The sequence below is a fragment of the Branchiostoma lanceolatum genome, chromosome 14, assembly GCF_035083965.1.
Source record: "Branchiostoma lanceolatum isolate klBraLanc5 chromosome 14, klBraLanc5.hap2, whole genome shotgun sequence".
Classification (NCBI taxonomy): domain Eukaryota; kingdom Metazoa; phylum Chordata; class Leptocardii; order Amphioxiformes; family Branchiostomatidae; genus Branchiostoma; species Branchiostoma lanceolatum.
In genome coordinates this window covers 2,509,161-2,522,050 of record NC_089735.1, presented here as the reverse complement: position 1 = coordinate 2,522,050, position 12,890 = coordinate 2,509,161, and the positions used below count along the sequence as shown (strand labels likewise).

At 41.6% G+C, this 12,890-nt stretch overlaps 1 protein-coding gene across 2 annotated transcripts in view; it reads left to right on the top strand.

The window, feature by feature from the left end:
- The window catches only part of LOC136449028 (phosphatidylinositol 3,4,5-trisphosphate 3-phosphatase and dual-specificity protein phosphatase PTEN-like), a 40,737-nt gene extending 33,610 nt beyond the window's left edge, over positions 1-7,127 (top strand). Inside the window, exons 13-14 of one of the 2 annotated variants that reach the window (XM_066448801.1) lie at positions 395-507; positions 3,212-7,127. In XM_066448801.1, the coding sequence (XP_066304898.1) occupies positions 395-507; positions 3,212-3,237 (139 nt within the window). In that variant the 3' untranslated portion in view covers positions 3,238-7,127. Of the gene's footprint in view, positions 1-394; positions 1,802-3,211 lie in introns of those variants that run through there. The other variant, XM_066448802.1, reaches the window with a different exon arrangement.
- Positions 7,128-12,890: the final 5,763 nt, after the last annotated feature.

Below are 12,890 nucleotides of genomic sequence, written 5' to 3'. Positions count from 1 at the left end.
CAAACACGGGACCCCCATTTAACGTCCTATCAGAGGGACGTCCCTAACCGAAGCTAGGTACTCATTTTCACCTGAGTAAAGTGGGGAAAGTCGTGTTAAGTGCCTTTCCCAAGGGCACAACGTCAACGGGACAAATCAGAGTATGTCACATCCAGTTCTACAGAGGTCCACAATCAGGGACAGTAGTAGATTTTTGTGGACATACAGTATGCAGGGTTGGACAAGTTTTGACAAATTCACTGGCTCTACCGTCGAAGTGCATGGTCATTTCTGGCAGTAGGTTGAGTGCCTCTAGTGACAGCGTCGCTTACTCTCTCTGTCTGCAACACAGTTTTTTCTTGTAAATTGTGGAGCTTCTCATCAAGCTAAAACTTGTCCGTTTCATCCTCCTCAGGTCCACCGGCAGCACATCGAGCGCGTCGAGCGACAGCATCACGCCCGACATGAGCGACAACGACATCGATGACGAGAACCTCTCGGATACCGACGATGAAGAGGAGTGGGAAGGTTGTGAAATGACCGATGTTTGAAACACGATTTTTAGCGTATTATTCCTTTTAGGCCACTCCGATTCATTTCCTTAGTTCTCGGACATTTTGAGGTAAAAATGTAGCAAGCGGTCGCGATGAAAACAGACTAGGAAGGAGTGGGAAGGTTGTGAAATGACCGATGTTTGAGACACGATTTTTAGTGAATGATTTTTTCCCCCTTATTTAGGCCATGCCAACTCATTTCCTTGGTTCCCAGATATTTTGAAGTAAAAATTTAGCAAGCTGTCAAGATGAAAACAGAAGGTTGGGGGGAAACTTGCATCTTACTACATGTATGGCTACTCTCTGGAACAGTTGGCACAGGTTCAGCCCTCAGAAAAATATGTTTTCATGGTTAATTTTTCAATTTAGCGTTATTTTTTAAATCGGAGGGCCAACAGATAAAATTGGTGCGGCCTTAGGGATTTTTATTACGTAGCATGCAGGTTTTCGATACTTGAAATGAATACACACATTGGTCACTCACTGTTAAATGTGTGATGTTTTAACAGTGCACTACATATCAATTTGACTGAAAAATGTAGTAAAAAAAAATATGAATTTGATTAAGGAAAAGAAGACAAAAAAAGAAACACCTGTTTGTTGTATGCGGGTCTAAAACTTGTTCCATTAGGTCTTACCAATTGTTTCACTTGTAGAAAATCGGGTTACAATTGACAGGAGGACTTAGATTATGAAAAGTGTCTGCTGTTTTGGGGAGCAGAAAATGGGAAGATTAATCTTTTTGGAGCCACATTTGAAGAAAGAACAGGGTCTTTGCATCCCATACACTTGTCTGTTGTTAGTGTAAAGTTGTGTCCTGTTTAGGTTCAAGTTGCGTCTACAGACAAAAGTTGATTTCAACTACTTTGAAATGTTTGTGTTGTACAGGGGCAGATTTTAACTTGTTTTCTACGAATCAGTCTTGTTAGTTGAAATAATTTGATACACTTTTTAGAAACTATTAAACAGAATTACTCTTCAACAGACCATTTTGAATATGGAAAGTACATGGTTACCAGCTGTAGAAAAATCTGAACTCATAACCAATTCAGTCAGCTTTCACCTACATGTAAGTGACAACTTTTGCCCAGAGCCTTTTGAATAGTTTAGTCAGGAAAATGCCCATTGGTGTTTTGGTAATGAAACTGTAATGTCGGAACTGGAAGAAAGTGAACTGTAAGACCTTTCCCTAAAATTGTGTTGTCTCTAAGGTACAAACTCTCCCGAAGAATGTCCATAAAGAGGTGTCCTTTGCATGATATATGCTATCATGACTGTATTGACATTTCTTTCTGTAAATAGTACAGATTCTGAACTAGTTTTGTACGTTAGAATTGACCTGTGCTACTGCTCTTACAAATCAGTTGGCCATCGTAAAGACTAGTTGTAAAACACATTAACTGAACCTATGATGATAACATAGCTTCACAACAGTGTACTTCTGCACCATCAGTCCTCATGCTCAGCACTGTAGTGAACATGTACATGTAGATATTGCTTCGGGGAGATCATTATGCAACATTAGCAGGGTTGCTTCATGTTCTGGGACATCCTTACGTACAGCAATGTTTCATGCAAAGGTAAAGTGTACCAACTCTACATCCAGGCCTCAAAAGCTTCATGGTTTCCAAGAATTCTAGAATTGTCTGCTTCTACATGTTATGTTCGTGTTCTCAAACGTTGTAGTCCTGCTCAGTTTTGACAGAACTAGTTGATTGTGCACCAGAGCGCTGATTCGGCAAAGTGAGGCCACAAACTTTAACTTTTTGTTTCGCAGATTTCTTTTGAACCCCAGAAGACTGAACAATTTTCCAACCCCTTGTTTATAACTTAAGAATGATATTAAGGAGTCTACCTGTACTCTTCCATCCCGTCATCTTAGCACATGGATGTTAAGACAGCACACTTTTCCTTTAAGATGTACTACTGTGAAGCACTGTTATTATGGCACACAATCTCAAGCTGCTCCCTGCACTAGTACTAGACTGCTTTTTGTCAATATCCTCTGTTAGAATGTGAACAGAAAGGACTGGCAAAGCTTAGCTGTATTATCAAATAGTAACACATGCTTTTACAGCAAAGAAAGCACATCATAGGACATTAATTTTGCTTTTTATTTTATAGCTGAAAAGTTTTAGTCTTATACACACTCTATGTGCAACTGGCGGTTTTTGTTCTTTTTGTTACATCACATAGGTAGGCAGAGTTGTAATGAGACAATAACATTATATACACAGATGCAGTACTGAAGCCTTTACAGAGTACACTTCCCTTTGATTGGCTGGAGCTACAAGTTTGAATGAGAGAGCTGGCTGCTCATTGGTTCATTCAAGCTGTACAGTCACCATCTGGCCAATCACCAATCATGCAATGTCATCAGCACCATCCCTTTTCATCATAACCAATCACTAACCACCTTTCACCATCCAATGCACCCCATTGGTTCATGTGTCTCAGGCATGCTGATTGGCTGCTCTGATCCAAGCATCTCATTGGTTGTTGCATCACAAGCAGCATGCTGATTGGCTACCCACCATCACAACTTGCAACTTTTCAGTTTCCCACCCTCTTGCTGATGTTTCCACCACAAAGCGAACATAAAAGAAAAACTTACCGTAACACTGTTTGCACCATACCTTGACTGAATCTCTTTTTTCTCTCTTGTCCCTGTTTTTCAGATGGCCAGCGGGTGACTTACCTTTAGCGGTGTAGCGGAGTAGTGACTAACGGGCATGCGGTAGTAGTCCCTCCCACCCTGCATGTACAGAGATCCTTTAACCCGTCCACACAGCAGATATTAGACAAAAATCAGACACAATTGGGAGGGAGGAAGGGAGGGAGGGGGGCAAGCAAGAACCCCATGTTGTTCTAGCGTGAGAGCAGTTGGTGGTGAGACTATGGCTAAACAGCTTGATTTCAAATTAACACTGGAGGTGTCATTTGACTTTTTAACCTTTAGCCTACTAAGGTAGCCTTTTGCGACAAAATTTGTATGGGTTTTGGGGTAAGGCAGCAGGGAGGTTCAAGAAATTTCTCCTTTTCTCTTTGTCGTAAGTCTTGTCGATTTTCCCTTGTAGATTTCTACATCTTTAAATGTTGTAGCTGGAAAGTAATCAAAGTTCCGTTATTTTGGCAGAAAGAAACAGCGATGTTTCTTATGTTGACATAAGAAATATACTCCCTTTTTACCTTGTCTTGATTCACCTAAGCTGAATACTTAGACGTTAATCTAGCATTCTGAAATGACATTGTCACTAAAAAGCTCCAGAGATGTTACACTCTGGGAACTGCTAAAATCTGGTCTACATGTTTGTGGGCAGGTGGTCATTATAGACAGGATTCCTAACGCTAGTGGGAAAATTCATCTAAGGGTCCACCAAACATTGCTGACATCGGCCAGGTGGTCCTTATGTAAAGGTGGTCACTTCTACAGGTTTGACTCTACAACAATGGCCAGGTGGTCCTTATGTAGAGGTGGTCGCTTGTACAGGTTTGACTGTATATCAGTGGTCAGGTGGTCCTTATGTATAGTTGGTCACTAGTACAGGTTTGACTGTATATCACTGGCCAGATGGTCACTGGTACAGGTTTGACTGTATCTGCTGTTCTCACCTAAGACACCCAAGCCATGGTCTCATCACCCCCAGAACAAATGCTAGCCTTCAAGGAGTTATGTTGCATGGCTGGAACTCTGTCGGAGAAAGTGGAAGAAAATACACTACCCACATTGGTGCTACATTTCCAGGCCACATCGTTATACCGTATTTCGTGTCGACCAACCAATCCTGATTCATGGACACTATAGCCAATCAGATCCAAGTATAGGAAAGTAGGTGCTGACCAATCAGGACCTTTGACAGTTGGGCACTAGCCAATCAGACCCAAGCATAGAAAAAGGTACAGACCAATCAAATCCTGTGGCTGATGTGCACTAGCCAATTGGATGCAAGCCAAGCATTGAAAAAAATTGCTAACTGAACAGGAGTAATTGCTGCAGTACACTAACCAATCAGGTCCAAGCACAAAGAAGGTCCTAACCAATCAGAATGTATAGTTGCTGTATATCAGCCAATCACATCCAAGACAACTTTCCTGGCCAGTCAGCTTTCAGAAGAGTGATTCAGTTAGCCAATCAGCACTTGTTTGGAATTTGAAATCGAATCCTGATGAATGTTGACTTCAGTAGATCTGAATTATGTTCAACAGGTTTCTTCACTTACACTGAAAGAAAATGAATACCTCAGGATGGCTTTTGCTAATATCTGCTGTGGGAAACTGGTGTTTTCTTGAAACTTAATCTTGTCTTAAGGTGCCCCCCTCCCCCAGAACAAAAAAATTGAATGTTACAAGCGGGAGATTACTCTGTTTTGGAGGGGCCATGGTTTGTGTAAATGTATTTTAAGAAAAGCTTGTGACTCGGACATACTTATAGAAAACCTTGTTCAGTAGCAAACAATCTATTGGTGAATTAATTGTCCACTTGTGCAGCAAATGTTATACAAGGCAAGAAAAAACAACAACAACTCATTAAGATGAACACTGTGAACATTATTTATCCTTTGTACAGTCCATATACCCCACAAAGTTGGTAAGACCAGTGTGTATTCAGATAGACGGGCAAACAGCGCCCTCTAGAAGACATACAGAGTACTGCAGCCTTGTGAATCGTAAGAAATGGGTTGAAACTTGTGAAGACTTGAGGAAAACATTGTATCCACGTGTAAGCAGATAGATTCTGCACATTATGTAAAGTGTTGTTCTATTGGTCTGTAAATACAAAATAGTATGTTCGATGAGGAAATCGACGAATGGGAAAGAAGCTTTTAATGTGGCGGATGTTCTCATTGTACATGTAGTATTACACACGGTGTCAGCTCAACATTGGTTGTTGAATAATTTGGTATAAACTCGTTATTAATCTTTTGTGTATTACATTTGAAATATTCGGCAACCAGAGTAGGCCTCACAAACTGAGTTGTCTGTTTCCTGGCAGAAAAATGATAACATTGATGAGAGAAGTCTTTTGTAAATCCAGCGTCTGTGCAGCTGTCTTCCTCGGTGCCTACTTAAGGTATGTCTGTAAGACTTTACTTTTCTCTGTAAATCTGACCTCATTTTCACATGTATAAAGCCAGTGGAGTAAGATTGAACCGGCCTACGTTGTGCAGAGTTGTGAGACGATATGGCATGCAGCTGGACACACAACTCCAAGGGCTAAGAGTGATTCGACAAGATACAGCTAGCAAGAGACGGTTATCATTTACTCAACTATGTCTCCAACTTGACACAAACCATTCAGACCTGCCGTTCTGGCAGTGATATCTTATTTGTGAGTTCTTCAGTTCTGAAGAAGGCCATGGCCTGGTATCCACCTCTATTGTAGCTGCCGGGTTTCCGAAGACAAGAGTGAAGAGGACTGAAGAGACCTACCTGGCCCCTGCAACAGGGATGGATACCAGGCTGTAAGGAATTATGATAGAAATGTGCACAAATATGCTGAGTGCATTTTTGTCAGTTTGAAAACAACATTGAGTTTACGATGACGTCACTTCTCCTGCAAAGATTGAATTTCGTGCTAATGGAAGCCTGGGTGTTTCTGGCAAGCACTTTATCAATGTTAACCAGGGAGGGGGTGTGAGCGTGGCACCTTTCAATGGCTGTGACAGTATCTGGTGATCAGAGACTGAGAGCTTGTCAGTATTGGTAGGAAACATGATACGAGTTAAAACCTGAAATCCAACAAAAATTGTGTAGAAGTCTCCCGGTATTCTGAACACCTGGCCAAGATTGCAAAGCAGATTTGTACAGTGAGTCTTAAGCAGTGCTTATGTTGGAAAAAAAGTTGATGTGAACTCTGTAACCATGTTGTGTCATTCTGACCATCCTAGCACAACGTTGCAACACGCCCTACATGATGTTGAACCTCAAGGCTTTTTCTGTACACCTCTCTCCAGATGGTGTACATTGGTTTGTGCATGAGGTACCTCACAAGGCTGTAGTTCTTCCCCTCTACTCTGTTGTACGTTTCACCGTCAAAGTAGCGACTGACCGAAAAGGAAGATTCGCCATGTGATGTCCCAAACTGAAGTAAACCATTGTACAAACCGCCGTATTTCCTAAGTCTTCAAGCAGATGCGTGGTGGAAGATTGTAACTTTTTCTGACGGCCGGACTTCTCCCACAGACGCTCACACCTATATATAGCTTGCGTTGCAGACTCTCTTCGGTTGTTCTCTTATTTTACGTTCCCGTTTTCTTATTACATGTTTGTCTTATTACAGTCCGTAAGAAGAAAAATGTAATAAGAAAACGTGAACTTAAAGAAAACAATCGGAGGGAGTCTGAATCGGAGGCTACTCACCATTTGAAGATGTCAGTCAAAGAAGACAGGTCGTCAGAAAAAACGTTACGATCCTTCGCCTGCCGTCTGCCTGGAGATGACGTATTTGTAGTACTCTTTGTGGTCCCATTGTGATACATGTAGCCGGCGTATTTTAATATTTGTAACAATGAAGAAAAATGGACGGCTCACTTGCTGAATATGAGGAGTATCACTCAAATTCCTTATCTCGAAATACAAGAATGTTTTATGAGACTTGTGTGTCCTGTTTTGTTTGAGTCAGGGATATACTTTAAGTAATCTGCAAGCAGATATCAGGAGGAAATCGTAACATTTTCTCAAGGCACAGTTTTCCCACAGGAAATCTTACATGATTTTTCCTCCGAATGTCTGCTTAGAGATTACTTTTGAGCGTTTACAAGTTTACTATTTACAATTTTTGGTCGCATCGTACGTGTTTAATTTAGAGAGAGTAAGAAATGATGAGTACTAGTACCTAGCTTCGGTTAGGGACGTCCCTCGGATAGGACATTCAATGGAGGTCCTGTGTTTGAGGAAAGCCACGCCCCAAGCCCGTAAAAGAACCCACAACACTCTAAAAGAGTAGGGGTCCTTCCCGGTATGAGCGGATCAAATAAATCTGTCCGGATATGCTTGTACAAACCTGGTGAGTCACGTCACGAGGCGGTTTACCGGGTATGAAATATCAACTTGTTCTGTTCTAGTCCGCCCTTCGCGTTTCTGCATATAATCAAACAAGAACACGTCGCCAGCATACCGTAACCAAAGATGGATCAAAAGCGCCGTCTTGTGCCGGTGTTTAATACTGCAGATAACATGCATGCCCTAGACAACGGTGGATCAAAAGTGTCGACATGTGACAAAGTTCAGTACTGCAGGTAATACAGCATAATTATGATAGATTAAGTCGATTTTCAGTACAAGGTTGCTGACAAGGTTAATGACATTGGTAAGCTTTGCAACGCCAATTTGTACACCTTAACCCTATGGGACTTATTAGTGGTCAAGCGCACATTTCCTGTAAATTGTAGCTTCTGGATGGGTACCACTTCCAAATTTCAACCTTTTCTTGTGAAACAAGAAGACGGTGAACAAATGTGACGGTGTTTCGTCTGTTTGCCAAACACCAGATCCAATTTTCCTTTCAAAATGTTTCAATGTGTATGGATTTCTTAATGGTGCAATATAACCTTGAGCGCTAGGGGGCCCCAAGATGTTCGGAAGGGATACCATCATGTTTTTTTTTACTGCCCGGCTTTCTGTGAGAGTTAAGAACAAAATGTTAAGATCTTTTCTTCCAACATCTGCTTGTAGATCTTAGCGCTTTACAGCTGCCACGGTCTCAAAAAAGTAGTATAGAGCGAGCAGATGAAGTAACAGTGTTGAGTCAGCATACGTAGGCTAACCGATACACTATGTGCAAATCACTGGGCACGCTTTGGAAAGACACTGCCAGCTGAAAATTGGCAATTTGAGTAATTCAAAGAACCAATGACTTATGTTTCAACATGACAAACTAGGTCAATTGAATGAGTTTGGGAGGTCTTTGATCGCACAACAATAACACAGGTACCCAGTAATAAGGTAGCTTTATAGAATGTGATCATTTCGACAACAGCCGTCGCTATGGACACTGTTCTAATTACATATTGACATGGACGATTCTAGAGTATGATATCTTTTCATCTTTTTGAAAAATGTTAAGATATGACATTCATGGTTATTGTCTGCGTCATATCAAGCATCTGACCCACCTTGCCTCAGGTAAATACTCTTCTCCCTCTTAAAAATGGGTTCCCTGCCTTTCTGCAGTTTCTATACCCTTCCCCACCCCTTTCTGTGAATGTGTGTGGTTCAGCCTGTCCGAATTACTCTAGAAAGCTACACCGATAAAAACAGAGCAGTTTTGGGGCGCCGCTGAAAGAGGACCCGACACGATGGTTGCTGTGTTCGTGGTTGTTCTCCTGGCAGCCGGGTTCTTCCCCGCACCAGAGCCCGTCAGAGCGGCCCCGGCTCCCGCAAAGCCGGTCACGGACAACGTCATCCGAGGTAGGGACACTTACTCTCGAAGCAGAGGAAGGGGTCCTGCTGTTTTTTGACGTGTTTTTAGGCGTTTTTGCCGGGCTTTCTATATTTTGCACCGTTTTCTTTATGTCGCCAACCGACACTTATTAGGCATTGGTCGTTGCGATTGCCGGCAGAGGTGTGGCTTGGCGACAAAGAAAACGGGACAAAATGGGAAGCCCGAAAAAAGTTTTGGTTTAGGAGATCCTAAAATAAGTCTTAAACCTCCGGGTCCCTTATGATAACGTTATATATACTGACGAACCTACCCACGACCTACTCTCCTAGTTCTAATCTATTTTTCTAGACTCAATCTTTATTACATTTACTGCTTCGGTGGTCAAACACAAAGCCGTTGTGGCTCACTACACACTGTAAAGCATTTTCTAAGTAACTTTGTCCTACTTTGCTTGCGGTTGGCCTGATTAAATCACGCTCATAATGGCCCCCACCCACCGATATGGTAGCATACGTGACAGCCGCAGCACTGCACGAAATGGCCTCGGATCCGGACATATCCGGACAGTAGAAACGGGATCCGGAACCTCAGATCCGTAAGAATCCGGATGGATACGGGGGCCGTATTGTACTAAAACAACTCTTTACCTACATTAACATACAAATGCAAGTGGTACCCTGATCTGGTTGATCATACAGATACAAGTTAATTCAGGTAAATCTGAGTTGTTTTAGTACAATACGGCCCCATGATGATGATGATGATGATGATGATGATGAAAAGGAGCCAGCACTTAAATTAAAGTTAAAATACGTTTTCTGGTTCTACATCCGGGTTACATGATGATGATGATGATGATGATGATGATGAAAAGGAGCCAGCACTTAAATTAAGTTGAAATACGTTTTCTGGTTCTACATCCGGGTTACATGATGATGATGATGATGATGATGATGATGATGATGATGAAAAGGAGCCAGCACTTAAATTGAAGTTAAAATACGTTTTCTGGTTCTACATCCGGGTTACATGATGATGATGATGATGATGATGAAAAGGAGCCAGCACTTAAATTAAAGTTAAAATACGTTTTCTGGTTCTACATCCGGGTTACATGATGATGATGAAAAGGAGCCAGCACTTAAATTATAGTTAAAATACTTTTCTGGTTCTACATCCGGGTTACATGATGATGATGATGATGATGATGATGAAAAGGAGCCAGCACTTAAATTATAGTTAAAATACTTTTCTGGTTCTACATCCGGCTTACATGATGATAATGATGATGATGATGAAAAGGAGCCAGCACTTAAATAAAAGTTAAAATACGTTTTCTGGTTCTACATCCGGGTTACATGATGATGATGATGATGATGATGAAAAGGAGCCAGCACTTAAATTCAAGTTAAATTACGTTTCCCGGTTCTACATCCGGGTTAAATGATGATGATGATGATGATGAAAAGGAGCCAGCACTTAAATTAAAGTTAAAATACGTTTTCTGGTTCTACATCCGGGCTACATGATGATGATGATGATGATGATGAAAAGGAGCCAGCACTTAAATTAAAGTTAAAATACGTTTTCTGGTTCTACATTCGGGCTACATGATGATGATGATGATGATGATGAAAAGGAGCCAGCACTTAAATTAAAGTTAAAATACGTTTTCTGGTTCTACATCCGGGTTACATGATGATGATGATGATGATGATGATGAAAAGGAGCCAGCACTTGAATTTTTTTTTTTTTAATCAATTCGTAAGAGCCTGATGTTGCCATCGATTTACGAAGAAAGGCGGCTCAATTGTTACTGTAGCAGCATTTCTTCAACCTAGGTCAGAAATATCAATGCTCAAGACAAGTATTGACTTCACTGACCCATTGGAAGAAGCAGGGGTTACGAAGGCTGCTCGGGAAATTCCTACCCCATTTAGGCCGGAATATTTTTGGTCCACTCACACCGGGGCATGCCCCTGCTCTTTTTCGAAAGATGTGGTGGGTTATTTTACGTGCTCAAGGTGTGACTCTCCTCAAACACGGGACCTCCATTTAACGTCCTATCCGAAGGACGTCCCTAACCCTAGAAGAGCTAGGTCCTCATTTACACCTGAGTGAAGTGAGGAAAGCCGTGTTAAGTGCCTTTCCCAAGGGCACAACGTCGGGCGCAAGTTCGGACATGTCTCTGGGCACAACCCGGGATTAGATCCCGGGTCCCATTGTTTGACAGCCGCGCGCTCTACACTTGCGCCACACGACGCCACTGAATTAAAGTTAAAATACGTTTTCTGGTTCTACATCCGGGTTACATGATGATGATGAAAAGGAGCCAGCACTTAAATTATAGTTAAAATACTTTTCTGGTTCTACATCCGGGTTACATGATGATGATGATGATGATGATGATGATGAAAAGGAGCCAGCACTTAAATGATAGTTAAAATACGTTTTCGGGTTCTACATCCGGGTTACATGATGATGATGAAAAGGAGCCAGCACTTAAATTATAGTTAACATACTTTTCTGGTTCTACATCTGGGTAACATGATGATGATGATGATGATGATGATGATGATGATGATGATGATGATGATGAAAAGGAGCCAGCACTTAAATTATAGTTTAGATACTTTTCTGGTTCTACATCCGGGTTACATGATGATGATGATGATGATGATGAAAAGGAGCCAGCACTTAGATTGAATTTAAAATACGTTATCTGCTTCTACATCCGGGTTACATGATGATGATGATGAAAAGGAGCCAGCACTTAAATTAAAGTTAAAATACGTTTTCTGGTTCTACATCCGGGTTACATGATGATGATGATGAAAAGGAGCCAGCACTTGAATTAAAGTTAAAATACGTTTTCTGGTTCTATATCCGGGTTACATGATGATGATGATGATGATGAAAAGGAGCCAGCACTTAAATTAAAGTTAAGATACGTTTTCTGAATCCGGATTCTTACGGATCTGAGGTTCCGGATCCCATTTCTCCTGTCCGGATATGCCAGGATCTGAGGCCATTTCGTGCAGTGCAGGCCTCCAACTATGGCACCCTCACCGTTAACACTGAACCAAGAAAACCGTGTGATTTCACAAACATATGTCATATACGTTTTTTTTTTCTCTCCGTCTCTTTTTTCGCGCGCGACGTGTTTTCTCCTTTTGCCCCTGAAAGATTCATAACGAAAATTGGGGGGGGGGGGGGAGGTTACGGCTGAAGTAATTGTTAAGGATGATTTCCATTCCTCAGAGCTCTTGAGACAACAGGAGAAGCTGGTGGGAACCTTGGAACGACACGAAGAGACGCTGAAGGACGTCGAGCTTTCTTTGACGTACATGAAAGGCATCGAGGCTAAGGTAGATTTGAGTCATTCAAACTTTAAAAAAGGTAGTTATAGTAAACTGTTTATTACTATACATCATACATACACAATATAATCAATAACTTACACTTTTGTAGCCTGAGGGCTAGATTGTAGTGTACTGTGCACAACAAGGCTCGCAATCATACGTGCATTTTAAGGAATGCATATAAGGTACAGTTCTAAAAAGTGTTGGATGCTCACATTTCGTTAAGGAGCTTCACACAATCAGGACTTTCTACATCTAAACTGGCTGAACCTGTGTGCGTTTCTTAGTTTCCTGTCATGCGATGCACCCCTAAGTGCAGGCAACCAAGTCAGCGACGGAGAGCCAAACTAGTGATCTAGCAAACTTTTGACGGATGTCTGTCAGCCTTATATAAGTCTGTAGGGCAGCACTGTAGGAAGTACATTTTGTATATAGTCGTTAATAAAGTTGGAGAGAACGATTCGGTCGTGGAACTCTAGTTTATCTTCTTTTCTTCTCTGCGAAACGCTGCTCCTACCGGCGCAGAAGCTCAATCACTTATAATTGATGTCTTCTCGTTACTCTCCAGGTGAGAATCTTAGAGGAAGAGTTACAGGAAGTCCGGGAGGACCT